This window comes from Zeugodacus cucurbitae, chromosome 4, assembly GCF_028554725.1.
Source record: "Zeugodacus cucurbitae isolate PBARC_wt_2022May chromosome 4, idZeuCucr1.2, whole genome shotgun sequence".
Taxonomy (NCBI): Eukaryota; Metazoa; Arthropoda; class Insecta; order Diptera; family Tephritidae; genus Zeugodacus; species Zeugodacus cucurbitae.
The window spans coordinates 55,678,803-55,699,887 of record NC_071669.1 but is presented as its reverse complement, the minus strand read 5'-3'; the positions used below and the strand labels follow the sequence as shown (position 1 = coordinate 55,699,887).

The 21,085-nt window shown below is 37.7% G+C and overlaps 1 protein-coding gene across 1 annotated transcript; it reads right to left on the bottom strand.

Annotated features, from left to right (window-relative positions):
* Positions 1-17,129: 17,129 nt before the first annotated feature.
* Positions 17,130-21,018, bottom strand: LOC105220921 (uncharacterized). The gene is made up of 4 exons (XM_011197489.3): positions 20,732-21,018; positions 19,062-20,680; positions 18,544-19,002; positions 17,130-18,482 (listed from the first exon to the last, which is right to left on the bottom strand). Exons 1-4 carry the CDS (start codon positions 20,919-20,921, stop codon positions 17,316-17,318), a joined length of 3,435 nt encoding a protein of 1,144 aa, XP_011195791.2. The 5' UTR covers positions 20,922-21,018; the 3' UTR covers positions 17,130-17,315.
* Positions 21,019-21,085: the final 67 nt, after the last annotated feature.

Below are 21,085 nucleotides of genomic sequence, written 5' to 3'. Positions count from 1 at the left end.
CACTCGGCTGCTTGTTTAGCCGTCGGTATTTCATGTATGAAGTTGTTGTAATTGCTAAGCAGCTACTGATTGGCCGATAGTGGCAATTGGCCATAAACCTAAGCACTGTAGTACCTACGACATGGTCGACCACTTGCACGCATGCCATTCGGCTTTGCGCATTTGTCGCGTTCCTCTGTCGCCTCGTCGCCAATTTGGAATAGTTTGCATGCGAAATCCATTCACCAAACACCAAAATGCCGACGAAGTATGTCGGAATGTATTGTGCATGAGGTTGCCGAAAGTGCAGTAGTGAGACGAGGTGTCGCATTGTAATTATAAAAAATCTGCGTAAAAGTCTTCAAAGGCTGGGGAATTTGTAACTTTGGTTTAGAAGAGAGTGTGAATGGTTTAGGGTGCTCATTGTGGTGCTGTCTTTTAAGTTTGAGATTAGAACTTTTTAACCTGATCTTTTAACAATCTCATATGTTCTATCCAGCGCAGAATCACTCTTGCCAACCGGTGCTACTTTGGACTGAGTAGGCAATTGAAAAGTAAAGTCCTCTCTCGACGAACCAAAATCAAACTCTAAAAGGCACTTATCATTCCCGTCCTACTTTATGGTGCAGAAGCGTGGACGATGTCAACATCAGATGAGACGATACTAGGGGTTTTCGAGAGGAGAATTTTGCGCAAAATTTATGGCATTGGCAATGCCGAATACCGCAGACGATGGAACGATAAGCTGTACGAGTTATACCGCGACATTGACATCGTTCAGCGAATAAAAAGACAGCGGCTACGCTGGCTAGGTCATGTTGCTCGAATGGACGAAAACACTCCAGCTTTAAAAGTGTTCGATGCAGCACCCGCCGGAGGAAGCCGAGGAAGGGGAAGGCCTCCACTCCGTTGGATGGACTAGGTGGAGAGCGACCTGGTTACACTTGGGATCTCCAACTGGCGACAAACTGCGAACGAAAGAGAGGAGTGGCGCGATATCATCAATTCGGCTATAACCAGCTAAACAGTTCCTACGCCAATCACTAAGCAGAGATGATTATTTTTTGAAGACTTTCTTGAAGTATAATTCTGCCCAAATTATCGTAATAAACCCCCGCTTCAAGAAAAGTCAATTTTGAAGAACTTTAGATTGGCATTAGAATTAGAATTTAGTCAAACAGAAGACTTAAGAGACAAACCTGCCTTGACAATCTTCCCCAAAAACTGTCATATCTAACAAAATTTAAAAAAAGAAAAGAAAAATAATATAAAATTGCATAAATTTATTTCTAGCTTAGCGCTTTAGAGTTCATGCATATCTATATATGACAGATTTTTGCGCAAAAAGCATTATGTCACTTTTAATTGGGTAACCTTGACAACAACACCGCCAACAGTCAGCCACATTCACTCGGCGCTGCGCTGCCGCTGTGCAGCCGTCAAGGGAATAAGAAAATATTTTAACAAACAAAATCAGCAGGCGATTAGATTCAAACAGTACGCTCACAACTTAAAACAACAACAGCAATAACAACAACAACATCAGCGACAGCAACAATAATAATAGTATGAAAAGCATATAACAGCCACACATAGCCAAGGCCATTAGACGGCTTTGAATTACAACGTGCTTCATTTGCCACACACTTACAAATATATGTATATATATATATGTGTGTGTGTGTGTGTATGTATATAGCATATCATAACGACGTTTACTAAATGAAATGCCATAATTTGATGGCTGCAACAACTGAAAGTTCTCTGCGAGGGCACGAAGAGTTAAGGTCGCCAATCGTGAGTCTAATAAACGAGTATGTGGGTTGCATTGTAAATGAAGGTACCTATTTATTTGTGATATTTTTTATTATACTTTTAAATATTACACCAAAGAGCACACCGATATATATTTGAAAAGAATATGTGCTTTATAAAGTTGGAATCGCAGTCAACTTTTAAAGTTAGACAATGTCAGCTTATCTTCAGAGCACTATTTTATCCACAACTCCAACTGCTACTCCAGTCAGCTTGCCGATGTATGGACCGAAAAATCCGAAAACTGTAACTAAATTTTCGGATGAAATCATCTAGTTTCTGAAGGGAATTCTAACAATCATATCATATTTGTTCGATTATAATTCTTATTTTTAATATTGACCCATTACGGCAATATGAGTAAGAATTCAGAATGTAAGTCGATTATGGAGCTATACCAGTGTGACAATTTCAAAAAATCTTTTTCTTAGTTTTTCATTATTCGATAGCTTATACTTTCAAAAATATCCTGTGATCGCAGTAACGTCGTATCTTGAATAGTTTTTGAATGGCAGCGCTCTAAAGAGCGTCTATATGTGAAACGTTAAGCGCGTTTTTCTCGACACGAATTTTTTTCAAAATTGCTGACATCATAACTCAACGAGGAATTGACCGATCGACTATCTCAAATTTAAACTGAGTATTCTTGAATATATTTACTATACAATGACCAACGATCTTTATGATTTCTTCAAAATTGTTAATTTTTCATTAAAAAAACGACAATTTCTTTACCTAAAAAACGACAATTTTTTCAGAACTACGCCATTTTGTTAATTTTTGATATTTTTCAAAAATCGTTGGCCATTGTATAATAAATACCTTCAACTATAATAACCTTTTTTAATTTTTTTTTTATTTTTTTGGTACCTCTATACTATTATTATAAAGAGAAAAGATTTGTATGTATGTTTGTAATGAATAAACTCAAAAACTACTGTGCCGATTTTAAAAATTCTGGCCTCATTGGAAACATTCAACCTGAGTAAAATAGATTATATTTATTGCTAGAAACTTTCTGGAAATAGTTCCAAGGTGAGGGTATCAAAAAGACTCCGTGATGGAGAATCTTAATCTGAAACTGAAAATCGTCTTGAAAATCATTCTCTTTGCATCAAAATCGCATGCCAGAGTGTCGAGTAACGAGTGCTCGCAGCTGCTTGCTGAACAAAATTTCAAAACCTGCCAAGTACGCACTTGAGAGTCGAGTACGGAGCGTGTGCAGCGGCTTGAAGAACAAAATATTAAAAATATACAAGCTCGTACTAGGGCGTCCAACTGAGCGTTCCCAACGCCTTCATAATCAGAGAGAAAGACAACGGACACCAAAGATATGTATGTATAACTTTTAAAATGTTTGTTTAAACCCGTGCGAAGCCGGAGTGGTCTGCTAGTTTCTCAATATTTTTGTAAATAAAAATCTTAAAATGTAGCTGAAAATGTACCTTATTATGTTAAAAAGCTTCGAAACATTCGATGGAGTACTTTCTTTAAAAAAATTCACGAAAATCGCCTAATTTTTTATTGGTTACACTGTGGCATTTATTACACAATATTTTGACCTGAAGTCACGAAAATTAAGAAATTTCCAAAGTTATAGCTGCTTGTGTTGATCCAGTTCCAAAAAAATGTTCTTGCGGTGACCTTGTCCTTGGAGATTCATCTAAAATAAAATCGGATCAGAAAAATTAGGTTTATAAATAGATAATCCTGGGCCTGATCGAATCTTTTAGGTTTTTCCTTTTTCAAAAATTAACAAAATCAGGTAATTTTTTTCTAGATTTTCGGGAAAAAATCAACAGTTGGTCTTAAAAATAGAAACTTTTGAAAAGAAAAAAGCTTCAATCAGGCCCAGTATTTTTATGTATTCTTAAAGCTGTAGAAATTTCATTAAAATCTACTGAGCGATTTTCGAGTTGCCGTTGTAACCAGTTCAAAAAGCATAGATTTGAGAAAAACGCATTTAAAGTTTCACACTATCGTTTTGGAGTGCCCGAGCGTTGTTTTTTATTTGTCGAATAACTCGAAAAATAATTATCGGATTAAATCAAATTTTCAGAGAATATTTCTGAGATATCCCACTTAACAAAGCAACAAATTTTGCAATTTTTCAAAATCCCGACTACCACTAACACCTTAAGAGACGCTAGCAGTCAGACCAAGAACGATAAGGGAACCGTTTCGAAAATTTTTTATATTCTCGCATTTTCAGTTAAGCTGATGTGGTATCCTCCACACCAGATCTACCGTACGTGACGCAAAATACCTTTAAACAAGTACGGATCATAACGGATCCGAGATCTTCTCAGGGTGGTCAAACCAAAGATATCGGGTATATTCCGGATATTAACCGAACACTCAAATGTAGAATAATACTTAATCGTAACTCAAAAAGTTTTAATGCTGCGTGAATAGAACCTAATGACCGTCTTCAATCTATGATTCGACGAAAAAATAATATTTCAAAGAAATTTATTCTAGATGTATGTTCATGTGACATTTTTCTTATTGGTAATACAAATAGCCAATTATTAAAAGCTGTCTCGAATAATAAATGTGGTAAATCAATAGGCAATTAGTACTAAGCTTAGACGTCTTAGGTCTCCAAATGCATGCGACTACTTCTCAAAGCTCTTTTAACCTCCGCTCCTACCCTTAAGCTTCTTGTATATTCCTAGTAAGTTTACTCTGCACTAATATTACGGTATTTCCCTGCGGCACTTGTCGTTTTTAAAACACATTAATCAATAATAAGATTTGTATCAAATCAATAACTGCTGAAGTCATGAAAACGCTTAATAACGAGTAACGAGCGCAACTCTTACACTTTTTTTTATACGTTACGTGCTTAGCGAGTGGAAAAAGCAACGCTAATGCCAATACAAATTATTTAAAAAAAAGAAAAAAAAGAAAATTATATACAGATATATGGGGCAAGCAGGGTAGGAAGCGCTCATTTGGAAAGGCGAAGACAAATGTTTTCATATACTAGAACTAAGTAGAAACAAATTATAAACTAGTGCAGTGCAGTGGACGATTTATAGCCGCCGCATTGGCAATCGCTTCATGCACGACATAAGTTCTTGCAGCTTTCAAGGTGACACACAAGCGCGCACTACCACGAGAATAGAGAGACACACACACACACTCGGGCTAATCTAACAAGGTTGTTGTTGTCACTGTTCTTTTGTTGTTGTTTTTTTTCTTTTATTGTTGTTTTTTCTTTTGTTGTTCTTGCATTCCCATACCACTTCAACACTGCTGAAGTCGAGCGCCACACCGCCACTCAGCAGCTTTGCAGCATCTTGTGGGCCGTCGGCGCCGCTGGGCGGGGTGGTCTCTCGAACGCCTCGAATGGCAGTGGCATGAACTGCGAAATTATTGATTTATAACGTCGTTGGCGATTGGCAGTGAAGTGCCATGCAATCAGCGCTCAGCGCCTGCGTCGACTTTCTGGAGCTGGCTGCAGCGCTTTAGTCCAGCCAGCGTTGATTTCAACTAAATTAGATTGGATAGCACCGGCATTTGATCGAAGGCAATTGAATGGTAACGAATTAGAGGGAACAGTGAATAAAAAATTTGTGTGATTTGCTAATTGTAACCGATCAGCGAAGCTCTGCCCGCAGCAGCGACGGCGACGCTTGTCACCCTAGTCTTGAGCTCGGTCGCTCTCTGCTCTGTATGCTGCTCTGAAGTGTAGTGATTTCATTAATTTTACTAATCACTGCCACAAGAATAATATTGTCATAAATTATAAGCGATTACAAGAATACCGAGAACTTTATTATTATCATAAAGCAGGAAATGTACGGCAGAGTTCGAAGCATTGTATAAGTAATATTCTAAGATTTCAGAGTATGAAGAGGGAATTTTAGAAAAATTTAAATATATAGTATAGGTCAATTATTCAATTTTGGAAAATAGAACATGGATGATGTGTACAGTGACCCTCTTCTTTCATTCTGACTACCTAAAACTGGTTTTAGTCAAGCTCTCGTATTAGCAAGCTACCTACATGTATATATGTGATTGGCGTGGAAACCGTTTAGCTGGTTATAGCCGAAATTATGATAGCGCGCCACTACTCACTTTCCCTCGCAGTTCGGCGCCAGTTGGAGATCCCAAGTGTAACCAGGTCACTCTCCATCTGCTCCCTCCAACGGAGTGGAGGCCTTCCTCGGCTTCCTCCGGCGGGTGCTGCATCGAACACTTTCAGAGCTGGAGTGTTTTCGTCCATTCGAACAACATGACCTAGCCAGCGTGCCGCTTCCTTTTTATTCGCTGAACTATGTCTATGTCATCGAATAAATCGTACAGCTCATCGTTCCACCGTCTGCGGTATTCGCCGTTGCCAATGTTCAGAGGACCATACATCTTACGCAAAACCAAGCTTCAGCACCATAAAGCAGGATGAAAAGAATAAGCGCCTTGTAGAGTTTGATTTTAGTTCTTCGAGAAAGGACTTTACTTTTCAGTTGCCTACTCAGCCCAATGTAGCATTTGTTGGCAAGAGTAATCCTACGCTAGAATTCGAGGATGACATTGTTGATGCTGGTTCACAGGTAGACGAAATTATCTACGACTTCGATGTTATGAAGCCTGGTTTGGTATCGAACGGCTCGGAGAGGTCCAGGTTCTGACGCAGATTTTGTGTTGCTCAACGTCAGCTTACACAGCCGTATTAATTTTGCAGGGATACCAAATGCAGACATCGCGGCATAGAGGCAACTCCTTTTCGTGCTGTCGAAAGCAGCTTTAAAATCAACAAAAAGGTGGTGTGTGTCGATCCTCTTTTCACGGGTCTTCTCCAAGTTTTGGCGTATGGTGAATATCTGGTCAATTGTGGATTTTCCAGGTCTAAAGCCACACTGATAAGGTCCAACCAGTTTGTTAATGGTGGGCTTTAGTCTTTCACACAGTACGCTCGATAGAACCTTATAAGCGATATATAGGAGGCTTATCCCACGGTAATTGCACAGATTGTGGGATCTCTCTTTTATGAATTGGGCAGAGCACACTGAAACTGCAATCGACAGGCATGGTTTCTTCCAACCATATTCTGCAAAAAAGCTGATGCATGCACCTTATCAGGTCTTCGCCGCCGTATTTGAATAGCGCTACATACTTGATACATAGGACATCTTACAAGATCACATAGACAATTTCTTGTTTTCAATTTGGGTAGGATTAAGCTATCGACGCTATAGCTGCCCATATGCTTACTTCGAACAATAACCGCAACTGTGAGTCCACTTCACATATCCGAATTTTGGGTACAGGCGGGACAAGAGGTTTAAAGTCTTCCGTGAGAAATTTAATTTAAAACCAAAATTACAAGATTAATTTATTGGTCTCAATACCCTTGGACTGCTTCTAGAAGTAAATAGAGCTCCAGTGGAATAAAACTTCATTCAAACAAGTAATATAAAATCAATTATTCATCGGTACAAATAAAGTAATCCCATATGTAGTGCAAGTATCTGTGTTTGTAGGTTGATTCGTGCTCTTTGGTAATTAAGTTTTCTGAAACAAAATATTTGTGTTTAATTATTTGCATACATTTGAAAGGAATGCCAGCCAGCCAGCCAGCCAACGCTTAACCCCAACACTCCAACTGTGCCAACACCAGCTGAGATTTAGATTTAGATTTTCATTTTCATTTTAATTTTTCTTTTGATTTGCTTGGTGATTTATATGCATTTTAAAATGGAATTGATTTGAATTAAACCTCAGCCGGTGACTGCCTGTGGACGTGTCAAAATACATCAATCAAAGTGTAACATTCACCGTCCGGATTTGTTTCAACATGCCATTTATTGTCATTTCATGCAAAATACACAAAACTTCGATGGAAATATATACAAACAATATGTATGTATATATATAATAGTAGTATATATATATAATTAATCAAGAAAATATGTATTGAACATACCCTGTAGGGAGGTCCTCAGTTTTGAAACACCAACCTACGGAAGTGCTCTTAGTCACATAGGCAGTTTGAAGAGGGCATCTCAAAGATCGCTTGAGAGTTGGATCTATCCAAAAGTAGAATATAAGGAAGCAGCAAAACTCCAAGTTCTGTTTAGATCTAGAGATCAGCTCATTCAGGATATAGCGATTAAGGATGGTATGAAGCGATTTTGACACACAGCTGGAGCTAATCATATAGTTATCTATTATAAAGTGGAAAAAACTAACGGGATTCAAGGTGGGAAGTGGGTGTGAATTCTTCCCGATATTGGAACAGGTGGTAATCACTTGGCGCTATGTTCAGGCTTTATGGTGGATGCGATAAAACCTCCCATCCGAGCTCCCGTGGCTTCTGACGAGCCATCATCGAAGTGTGTGGTCTGGCGTTGTCCTGGTGGGACACTTCACCCTTCCTGTTGGCCAATTCTGGACGCTTCTGGTCGATCGTTGCTTCAAGCGGTCCAGTTGTTCGCAGTAGAAGGTAGAATTAAGCGTCTGGTCATATGGGAGCAGCTCGTAATGGATGAATCGATCCAATCCCACCAAACACACAGCAAAACCTTCCTGGCCATCAATCCCGACTTGGACCCTGTTTGGGACGATTCACCGGCCTTTGACCACGACCGTTTTCTCTTGATATTGTCGTATGTTATCCATTTTTCGTCGCCAGTCACCATCCGCTTCAAAAATGGGTCGAGTTCGTTCCGTTTCCGGTCCAGAAGATTTCTTTGCGTCAAATCATGCGGCACCCAAACAACAAGCTATTTTGTGCATCCAGCCTTCTGCAGAAGGGAGTTTGCTGACTAATTCCTATCCCCTGGGCGATGTCACGAGATGCCACATGCCGGTTTAACTCGATGTTTTCCATGATTTGATCGGTATTCGTCGTCAAAGATCTTCGGCCGGCTGCCTTATCCATGGTGTCGTTTTCACCCGCTCTGAGTCGTCGGAACCACGCCTCCAGAGTTCGAAGTGATAGAGTACCATCCCCCAAAACATCATTAATCTCACGGAACGTTTCCCTTGCGGATTTGCCTTAACGAAGGGAAATTTTAAAATACCGCGAATTTCGGCGTTAGTGAACTCCGTGTTTACACGCCTATAACTGTTGAACGCAATATGCAAACTAATCATCCATAACGTCGTTTTGAAGGTTATGTCAAGACCTTCCAAAGATGTATCGTATTGCCAGAAACGAGCTCTGTAGCGCTTTATACATAGCCGCGAATTTTTTTTTGGTCCGTACGTCTAGCCTTCAGGGTCAAAGTATCTTAGTAGACTATAAAACATGATATCTATATGCAACGTAATTTCGAAATCGGTCTATTACATTGTCGATGTGTACTATGGCGGTACTTTTCGAGATAAAAATCGAATGCTGAGCAGCCATATGTCCAACATTTCAGTAAAAGGCAGGATTTGCGCCTATCGTAGGAGAAGATAGGATAAAAAATTTTAAGTGGAAGATCACCACAGAGAACTGGCGTTTTGCAAGTTAAATATCACGGGTTTTAGATGGTATACAGATGTAAAATTTATCTGTACCGCAGTAATTTGACGCAAATGTCAAGAACAGCTGTTTGCTTTGACAGCTAGTCTTACAGTTACCCCAATAGGAAATTATAAAACTCATTCAAAGTGTGATATATGATATATTGATATGATCTCATCAATTAGGACTGCAATTTACATTGTCAAACTAACCTTAAAAAATAGAAAAAAAAATCATTTGTTAAATTAATATACAATTGAACATAATTATAGTTCAAAAACAAAGTAATTACTAATAATAACAATAAAATCTGTGAATAACAACGTTTTCCAAAAAATTCCTACAGGGTACGCTATGCATGCAAAGCGACGCTCAAAGTCACAGCGCAGTCGACACCCACCCACCAATGTTGACAACAACTGCGAGCAATTATTACTAGAACAACACGAATGCATGAAAAATTGCATAAATTTTAGCAACAACAAAAATTTAAGTGGTTGTTGTTGTTGTTGGCTGCTTGGCGTTTCAGCGCAAATTACTATAAGCTTTTGCATTTTTTTGGTGTAAAACAAAACGGCGAACAAACAGAGCAGAGACATTTACCTTAATTTGAGTGTATGGATGTGTGTAGTAGTAGAATGAGATATTTTAAATTTATTGGTAATAATAGAAGAATTAGAATAAAAATGTCAAAATGAAATTCGAATAAAAATTTCAACAATTCACAAAATGCAATTACCAACATTGAGCTATGTGGTCACAATGTTGCTAAAACGTAATTTCGCGCGCAGCATGTTGGTGTCATTTGCATTCACTGTTGTTGTTGTTATTGTATTTTACTGCAGTCGACAGGCAAAAGGCGGCAGTTAGCGCTTGGCGTTTGGCAGTTGCCTCTTGGCAATTGGTAGTTAGTTATGGGTGTTGTTGTTATTTTTGTTGTTCATATTATTATTATTGTTGTTGTTGTTGTTGTTGTTGTTGCTGCTGCTTTGGCAAACCTTGCTGCGATTGTCATTGTTAGTCCACGCTGCTGCCACCAGCCTTCATTGTTTAGCTTGTAGTTAACGCTGGCGTTTGTTGTTATAGTTGTTGTTGTTTGTTGCTGTTATTATTATTATTATTTAATGTTATTTCTATATTTTAGTCTTTGGTCAGGATGGAAAAAGTAAAATTAAAATGCTGCGAGTAATTTATGCTTTTAACTTAAGTGGGTGGCATATTAAATACAGCAAGCGGCACACAAACACACACACATTGATATTGTATAACTACGGCCGCTGGCGTTTTGCAGTGGCATTCAGTTATCCGTAGTTCGCAAGTGATTGTAAAATTAACTAACGAAGGGGAGATCGCTGCGAGCTAATACAGTATTGCGAAAGGAAATTGAAAGTGAAAAACTATAAAATAAAATAAAATAAAATAAAATAAAATAAAATAAAATAAAATAAAATAAAATAAAATAAAATAAAATAAAATAAAATAAATTAAAATAAAATAAAACAAAATAAAATAAAATAAATTAAAATAAAATAAAACAAAATAAAATAAAATAAAATAAATTAAAATAAAATAAAACAAAATAAAATAAAATAAAATAAAATAAAATAAAATAAAATAAAATAAAATAAATTAAAATAAAATAAAACAAAATAAAATAAAATAAATTAAAATAAAATAAAACAAAATAAAATAAAATAAAATAAAATAAAATAAAATAAAATAAAATAAAATAAAATGAAATAAAATAAAATAAAATAAAATAAAATAAAATAAAATAAAATAAAATAAATTTAATAAAATAAAATAAAATAAAATAAATTAAATTAAAATAAAATAAAATAAACTAAAATAAAATAAAACAAAATAAAATAAAATAAAATAAAATAAAATAAAATAAAATAAAATAAAATAAAATAAAATAAAATAAAATAAATTAAATTAAATTAAATTAAATTAAATTAAATTAATTATAAAAGTTAAATTAATAATTGAATTAAAATACGCAGTTGAATTTCCAAATTCAAAATACAGAAAATTAAGTAAAATAATATAAAAAGAAATACCAATAAAAAAAATTAAATTTCAATAAAATAAAATGGAGAAAATTAAAAAAAAAAAATGTTTTCTGGAATAAAATTAAAGTAAATAAAATTTAAATTAAAATAACAAATTACGAAATGTACTACAAATTAAATTAAAACTCAAATTAAAACAAAGTTAGAAAATTAATTAAATAAATTGAAGGGGAATAAGACAAAAAAACAGATAAAATTAGAATATAATAAATACAGCAAATAATAGGGAAATAAGACAAAGTAAAGTCACACAAAATAATGTATAATGTATACTCAACTAATATCCAGGTTCATACGGAGCTCACTTTAAGGGGTTATATGTATATGTTGAGCTGCGAGAAAATGGGCTTGCTTGAGGCTTGCCGTGACTACGATTCCAGTCCATCAGCACAACTGAAAGCAAAAAACCAAATAAATTTCGTTAGTATGGGGACTTGTGGTGTTCTTGAACGATTCATTGAAATGAGAAAAAAATGTTTCCGCAAACGGAGACGATTCAAAAAGGCTACTTTTTTCATTTTGACATTCAAAAAATTTATATGAAAATTTAAACGAAAAAATATAATTGTTCAAGGACACGGGAAATTAATTACGAACAATTTGAAAAAAAAAATGTAAATCGCTTGAAAACTCTTTTGGCAATTCAAGTCACCGCAACGAACTTTTTGGGAAAACATGATTTCGAGATAATCGCGTTTAAAGTTTGAAGTACACACAGAAATAATTTTTCAATATTTGCATAAAATTAGCTATGGTACATTTTTCTACATTTCAGCTGTTTATTTCGCGCATATTCCTCTTACTTACTCTCTCAAATTGAAAATTCTGTTCCAAACCAAGAAAAAAGTAAAAAGTTCGTTGCTTAAGTCTTTTGTTTATAGTCTTCGAATAACAGTGGTATAAATTTAGATTCCAAAATAACTTTTTACCGTTAGAACTTGGCAATGTATGTATATATTTATATTCCCTTAGTATTAGTATAAATATGACAGATGTCATTTGAGATAGAATATCTTCTTTCAATATATTTAGCAGCTTCCCCTTGGTATATGTAGGCTTTTTCAATTATTCTTGCATTATTTTCTGCATAGTTTGTCTACAGCACTCTTCTGCAGCAATGATTTATTGAGATCATTAAAATAATTCCGAATAATGTTGAGTTTAAATTCTCCTTTACCATAAATGTCTCTATTTCTCTTGCTGGTTCTCTATCTCCTTCTCCATTTCTCTCTTCTTCTTCCTATATTTCTCTATCTTTTTTGGCTAGCTTACTCGCATAAACCACAAATAAGAGTTTCTAGTTCTGTCCATCAGAAAAGAACTGAACTTTATCTAACAAAATACGTTATATCCTAATTATTTGAACTCAAACTCATCGAATCTTCTTACTAACTCCAACCTATTCAAAACATCCTATCCAATTGTAATATTGCTTGACAGAACTAAATTTAACCTCACATAATTCGACATAACCTAAAATCGTTCAACTCAACCTAACCTCAAACAACATAACCTCGAATAATTTTAATCAATATATTTCTAAGTGCATTAAGAGTTTAACTGTCTATTAGTGCGCAGAAGATTTATATGAGATTAACGGAAACAAATAGTTTTGCAGCTGACATAACCTAAAATACACAGTACCTAGTTTTCCCTTTCACTTAAGCTCTTAGATATTTGATTAATGGACTTGGCTCCCACAGTATATAATTCATATTAAATTTAAAATTTATGTACTTCGTTAACTGTAATTTATACCGAAGCCGCTGTTTGCCGACCAAATAACGTCTTCATTATCGCTGCAATGACACTTGTCGCAGAGGCAATAAAGACTGCCAATTTCGTGAATTCGGCAACTGCAAACTGCCATTTGTAGTCACAGCGCCAAGTGAACTCCATCGTACCGAACTGAACTGAGCCGAGAAAAAACGAACCGAACTGTTCGAACTAAATAGAAATCCGACACATTCCGCGCATAATGGCAGACGCGGATAGTGGGCTTCCAAGATGCGAGTGTCAAATGCCTTACCGGGAGTTATTGCTGCTGTTGCAACAACAACAAAACTATGCAATGGCACTACATTTGCGTCACACAGTAATTGAGAATTGCAAGCGGCTATATTGGCGTTTGGCGATCTTATCAGCGGTCACAATGTGGCAATCAACCGAAAAATAGTAAACAAACAACAACAACAACAACAACAATAGCGATGTAAATGCATAACAAGTGCACAAATTTGTAGTATTATTATAAAATTAACACCTGCAACTCGGTTCGCATCATTTAAGGCAAACAAGTCGCCTTCTAACATCCGCCGACAACAATGGACCATCTGTGTCGTTGGCGCGCACCTTTCGATTTTTCGGCTGCTTGCCTGCCTGGCTTCCAGCCGCCTTGCATGGCCATTTGGTGGATTGCGCTGCTGTTTGGTTTATTACTCGGTCGGTCGGTCGGTTGCAAGTCCGCATGCGCGTCAATTGATTTTCTCACGCTTCGCATTGGTGCATTTCGTACACGACACGGCAACGCGAGGCGAGTGCACGCGATTTGTTAATGTAAAGTGTTGTGCTTCGCCGCCTCACATGACCATCAGCAGCCGCAATGACTGGTACGAGTGAATCGGTGTGGCGTCTATGGAAATTCATGGTGGGTTTGAGACGAACTCGGGAGACGCTATTTTATTGGATCAAAATTTGGGCGTTGAAGATGTTAAAGGAGAAAAATGGGAAGATAAAGTCTTCTCAAGATCTGAAAACTTTCTTTAGTATAACTGGGTTGATTTGGAGCTCAGTGCTGACTCAATCCAATACCAAAACCATAAATAAAGCTTTCATAGAACAATGCAAGGCATTCCCGGAAGTTGGTATTTTCTCTCCTCTTTTCGTGCTTTTCGCCCAGTACTTATTGACCAATTCTGAGTCACTAACTCTTCGCGAATACCGCAGACGATGGAACGATGAGCTTTACGAGTTATACGATGACATTGACATAGTTCAGCGAAGGAAGCCGAGGAAACGGAAGGCCTCCACTCCGTTGGAGGGACCAGGTGGAGAGCGACCTGGTTACACTTGGAATCTCCAACTGGCACCGAACTGCGAAGGAAAGAGAGGAGAGGAATTTCGTCTCTTCAAAACGATATCTTTTGGAGTTATAAAGTTAGATGACTTCAATGACACCCCGAAACATTCATTTTGTCCACAGAAGAACACACAACTTTAAGATTATTATTTCGGATCCCAATAACTGTACTCCCTATTCTTCTATTTTTGAATAGCGTGAACAATTAATAACCACACTTCAGGCCACTGATAAGTCAGCGCGTCCCTACTTTTTGCATTTGAAGACAGTCTCAAATACAAATTTCGGCAACTACATCACGATCCGAGTTCGGACTAGCTATCTACATATATCTAATCGTACATATTTGTGAACGAATAAACGAGTTGGTAACGCCAATTAATTGCTCGCCTATGTCTTGTCACTCGTGTGTAGCAGGTGCAAAGTGTCGCCACGGCTAATATTTTTGCGTACGCCATAGTGCCTAGTGTCTGAGCGAATATTTGAGTTCGTTGCGACCTTCAGTGGCATATATGTAACTGTAATGGCGAACCTTATGCCATTTTAAGGAAATTTATGTAGGTCCCTATTACCATAATATTTTATATTTGGTACCTAGATCCTGGTCTGGTACCATCTGGTCTTTCTAGGAGATCAGACCTACAATTTTGAATTATCTATTAGTGAGGTTAGGTTAGATTAGGTTAATCTGGTAGGCCAGTAAGCCACACATAGACCTGTTTTGGTCCTTTACGATACCAGATGGAGTGCCGTCACGTAGTTAATGAGGAGTACTCATCCTTTAGGACGCCTGCGCTTGACGCGAAAAGGCTTTCTGGCTTCACTAACGAAATCTCTTCCAGATTAACGTAATTTGTAGCCCCTAAATGCTGAAGCCGTTGTCTTGATAATGCAGGACACTCATAGAAGAGGTGCTCCATTGTTTCTCTGGTGCCTTGCTCTTGACATTTCCTGCAGTCTTCGCGATCTATCAGCACCATCTTGTAGGCGTGCCAGTGATCAGTGACCAGTGAGTATGCCGACCATATTCCTACATTTCCTTCTATCTAGCGTCAATAGAAATGTCTGTACTTCTTATCTACCGCCTTACAAATAACTTTTGCGGTTTTGCATCCCGGTAAATTCTTCCAGCGCGCTTTGAAATTTTTTACCAAGTTTCTGTCTAGATCATCATATAGACAGAGCATAGGTTTATCTACGTTACTCATGCTTTCAGATGACAGTTTTATACCTCTTTTGGCAACCTCGACCACTACCTCGTTACCCTCTATGCGCTTGTGGCTGGCACCCAGTAGAATTGGAGTCGCCTATTAGTGAGAGTATTTTAACAAAATGTTCGTTAAATTAGTAAATTCCCACAAATTAACATATATATTGATCTAATTAACCGATTCTTCCTTTCTAAGATATATTTTCGCTTGTCATTCGCTTGATTCGATCATTATCATTCTTTGGCTAGTAAGTCAGAGGGGGAAAATTTACACTTATTTCGAAATCAATCTCAAAACCGACGCGTCGTGTTTCTTAAAGCTCCTCTTCCAGAAGTTGTCGATCCATTATCTAAAAGCTTGAGCTTTCCCTACAATATCGGTAAATATGAATTTCGATTAAAGATAAGTAAAATGTGGGCGGTACCCAGCTCTTCAAAAAGGCCAAAAAATCTTGTGACAAGATGACAGGATCACCTTCACATCTAGGTCCACTTGTTCCAATATTCTTCTTTTAAGCGATGTCCCGGGAGACTAATCGTCCATGTGAAACCTAAATGGATTAACTCAGACTTTGTTCTTTATAAATCAAACAAACTCTTCTAATACCTCCAAGGTCTAGAGCCCCCGGGTCTTCGAAACATTACAATAAAAATGGCCAAGGTTATGGTTTCTCAATGATTTAGTTCGTTTTTAGTGGAAACCAAAACTAATTCAAACCAAATATAATACATTGATAATGAGATGAGATTATGGAACTTATGGAATGTTTCCTAATTTTTATCCGACCAGTCATTCAAACTATATGTTTTAAAACAAAAATTTTCCAGGTTTCAACTAGAAATTTCGATTTTGACAAGATTAACATTAACATAAGGAACTAGGAATTTTCTCATTTAAATAAAAATATTAACTTTCCACATTTAACTGCCACCCTAATTTACTTACTCCACAGTACATGCAACCAACAAATCTTTGCTCGCTTGATTTTTGTTGCCGATAAACCATGCAGATGTCGTTTTTGTGGTGCCACTAATATCAGTGAACGATTTAGATCTACATTAGAGAAACATATCGATACAAATTTCTGATTACGATTTTAGCAGGCAATTTGCATACAAATGTACGTACGAGATAAGCATTGGTGGCTTGGAATATTGTAGATAGAGTAAAAAGTCTACAGCAGAAATGAACTTTGCAGTTGTTGTGGTAGCGGCTTTAGAAATTATAACGAGGTTACGGTCCTTAACCTAATGAAAAGTTCAGACTTCTGTCGAGTAAACTGTTTTTGGAGTAAGCTTTTGTTGTTATTGTAGCGGCAGAAAACACTTTGAAGGAAGAAAAATGAGAAAAGCTGCCTAGTTGGCAGTTCCTAATTTTACAAAAATCTGGGTCCATTCCGAATAAGTAGACCTGACAACCTCTGGAATGGTTTTTGGAGAGGGTAAAGCATGACAGTTTTCCAAATGAGCGCCAAAACAGTTTTCAAGAAATTAAAAATTACATAATTTTCTCTATTAGAGTATTGATTTATTGATACTTCTATTCATTTATTCAATATTTAAGTGAGTTTTAATTCATTCCATGAAATTCGTTTTAATGAGTTAAGTAATAAATTAAATTTAATTCATATTGTACATAAGCATACTATGTATGTATGTATGTATGTACTAATTCAAAAACTTTGAAATTATTCACTTTCCATCTTCAGAGCGTCCAACTTCACGTGACAAACGCACATAGTCTTGTATTTGCTGCACCTGCTTCCAGTACATTTCCATCCACAGCGCATGCGCAGCCACATAATTGCTGTCATTACAGTTATAATACGAAGCATATGCGCCATATTGTGTGTGTTGAGCTTCCTTTTGTGTAGAACGCTTCTTGTCACCCTTCTTGTCACGCTTTTTAGCTTTTGTAGCTTTCGAAGATTCTGCCGATTTATTGTCAGTTTTATTCAATTCAGTTTTGAGGTTAGTTTTTTGGTATTCATGTTTTAGATTAGCTTTTGATGTGGCTGGAGTTTCATTTTTAAGATTAATTTTACTGAATTCATTTTTAAGATTAGTTTCAGTGAAGTCATTATTGAGGCTAGTTTCAGTCAATTCATGTTCTCTGTTAGTTTTAGTAAAGTCATTTTCGAGTTTAATTTTATTGAATTCATGAATTCTTAGACCAGCTTTCGATGTAGTCGCACTTTCTACTTTAACGTCCGATTCGCAATCTAATACTTCCTTTTTAGTCTCCGCAGCATTTTGCGTGAGATCGACTTTACGTTCCACACCATTATATCCATATGCCGCACCCATTCCGCCATCGCTGTCATTGTTTTCTATGTGTGCCACACCATTTGCATTGTCGTAGTCGTGTGCGTCATTTTCTAAGTAGTCATCCGGCTTATCTTCAAACCAATCCTCTTCATCATTATCCTCGACATAGTCATCTTCCTCGTCATCGATTTCATCATATTCCTCCTCTTCTTCATAGTAGTAGTCATCTTCATCATCAACCTCATAGTCTTCTTCCGTTGACGATTCCGCGTCCGGTTCTGGATTTGCTGCCAATACTTCTACTTCACCACCTTCATCCACAGAGCCGGTACCACTCTCCGACGAGGACGAATAGTAACCATTTTCGACATAACGTTCCGCCTCCGTATCGGATGTGGCGATGCCCGACGAAGCGCTGGTCGTATTGCGTTCATTGAAGCCACTGCTGCCGCCACGCTCCGAATTCGAACGCGAGTGCAAGGAGTCGCTAGCGCTAATCGTGGGCGATTGATCTTCATCATTGGAATGTATAACGGAATTGTTTAGCGCTGGCGAATCGCCATGTTGTGGCTGCTGTGGCGGTATTTCAATCTGGAAGTTAATGTGAAAACATTAATATTTTGCTTTGTACTCGCTAACTAACCTCACTTACCCGTGCTCCAACATTAACTGTTAAGTTCTGTAGTTGTTGTTGATTGTATGCCAAACCCACGAGACGTTGACTACCCGGTATTACATCCGGTATATTATTGTTAGACTGATTATGCGCTGGTGAAGTGAAATGCTTCACTTCGGAAACTTCGCAACTCTCACTCATGGAGGCGCCATTTTTCAGTTCACTCTCCGCGCTCGTTGTATTAACGAACTCTTCAATGGAGTCTTGCAATTTCGTCGGTGTTGCCACGGATAGTATGAAAGTTGCCTTATCAATATCTTTGGAGAGTGTCTCCTGACTTAAGCTGCTGGAGTTCTCCTCCGAATTGAAGTTGGCGTAGTCCGAGTATATATCAGGTTTGGCTACAGCTGCTTGCTTTTGTGCGGGTTGGTCGATAAGCATGGACTTATAAGCAGCGATTTTCTTCGAAATGGGTGCAGCGCACTCAGCTTCAGTCTACAAAAAAAATACAATTTTAGCTTTTTCTAACCTCAAAATTTGCAATTGCGACCTACCTCTTTCAGCGAATTGTCCGCGCTTGTTAGCACAGCTTGTTTATAGTCATCGAATAAATCTATTTGTGGCTTCTTCTTAGGCTCCCCGCCCTCATCATGCGCTTTGCTCTCGCTGCTGTTAGGGTCCACTAGGAATTCGAATAGCGTTGGTATAGCGGCTTTTTGCATTAGAACCGATTGGTAACGTGAAATATCTTGCTGACTGCTACGTAGACTATCTGCCGCAATGCTGCTAGCGTCGTCTATAGTATTTGAAGATGGTAGTTGTTGTGAAGAGTTTTGTCGCGAGTCAATTGTTAGGTTATGTGATGGTGAGTAGTGTTGATTATTATAGTCGGGACGTTCGAGTAGATTATCTTGCACATTTAAAGCGCTGTCTTTGGAGTCTACACGAAAAGTGTTTGTATCAATGGACGAACTTGTATTCAGCTGATTATCATTTAAGTTCTCTTTATTATCTTGTGTATCGGAGAATGAGCTATGCTCATGTGATGCCAAAGGCGCTAAGGCCTCACAACCAAAGAGACCAAAATATTGTTTATCTTTTTCAAAATTGGCGAAATCCCAAAAATCATGTTCTAGCTCCGCTTCCGCATGCTCTTTTTGTGGAAACTTGAAGACGCTCATGCCGCTGCCAATACGTGTAATGAGGCGTGTCAATGTGCAGCGATCCTTTTCACTGGCAACAAAGTTGATGGCAATGCCATGTGAGCCAAAGCGACCGGCGCGTCCAATGCGATGCAAATAGGTGACCATATCTGTGGGTAATTCGAGATTTATAACCAAGTTGACATGCTCCGAGTCTACGCCACGCGCCATTAGATCGGTTGTTATGATTATTCTGGTTTTGAATTCACGAAATTTGTGAAACATTTCGAGTCGCGTTTTCTGATCCTGCGCACCGGAGATAAGTTCACAAGGCCAGCCCTCTTTCTCCAAATAATTACAATACGAATTGGCACGTGATTGTGAGCCAGCAAAAATTAAACACTGTTTGAAGGGTATACGTCCGAAGATGGCACGTAACGCCTCCAATTTGCTTTGCATTTCAAGTATGCTGGTCTTTTGTTCGGGAACTTCATAGACAAACTGTTTTATGCCCACCAATAAGGTGGCACGTTCCTCTGTGGAAATTAGCAATGGATTGCGCATTATCTTCGCCAACTCTTCATCTAAACCATCACAGAATGTGGCGCTACAAGCAATTGTCTGCCGCTTTGCCGGTAAAGCATTTTGTATGCGTCGTAAATCTTGACGGAATGATTGTGTGTACATTTTGTCTGCTTCATCCAACACAAGCAAACGTATTTTCGATGTGTTCAACACGTTGTTTTGTATTAAGTGTAGCAGACGACCGGGCGTACCAACAACTGCTTTGGCGCCATGCAAACGTTTTCTATCGTCGGCTACATCTAAGCCACCAATAACACTGACAGCACGAAAACCGTTACAGCAACTACCAATTTGATTCAATACTAACTCAATTTGTACGGCAATCTCACGTGTTGGCGCTACTATCAATGATTGCGGTTCTGCGTGATCGGCGCGGTATGCTTCCAATATTATTGTACTAAATATAAGCGTTTTTCCTGTGCCCGACTTTGATTGTACAAGTAAATCTACAAAAAATACCGTTATTAAATTCATAAAAAATTTACTTTTCCACTTACCTAAACCCGATTTGCCCATCGGTATAGAGGTCGCCTGTATTGCTGTTGGGTATACAAATCCCGTTTTTTGCAAACCTTTACGCACGGCATCCGACAACAACATTTTACTAAATGGTGCCAATTCTTTGAGTTTCACATCTTCGGTACGCACTTTGCCCTCAAGGCTGTGGGCCACACCGCCACCTTCCATATTTAATAAATTTTAAATAAATCGTCTATTTAATAACAGCACCGGCAAATAATAAATTTACAGCGAGATAATTTGCCAAACAATGCTGAAAACCAGCTGTTAAAGAGCGACGCATAGCCCTGGCGATTTTGTTGGTGTTACCACTTTTGAATAGAAAAAGTTTT

Bases quoted from the DNA above. Each gene is read 5' to 3' on its own strand.
- LOC105220921 (XM_011197489.3), bottom strand. From the start codon at position 20,921: ATGGAAGGTGGCGGTGTGGCCCACAGCCTTGAGGGCAAAGTGCGTACC. The intron at 20,681-20,731 runs GTAAGTGGAAAA...TATTTTTTGTAG, and splicing joins GATGGGCAAATCGGGTTTAG to ATTTACTTGTACAATCAAAG. The intron at 18,483-18,543 runs GTAAGTGAGGTT...ATTAACTTCCAG, and splicing joins CAGTTAATGTTGGAGCACGG to ATTGAAATACCGCCACAGCA.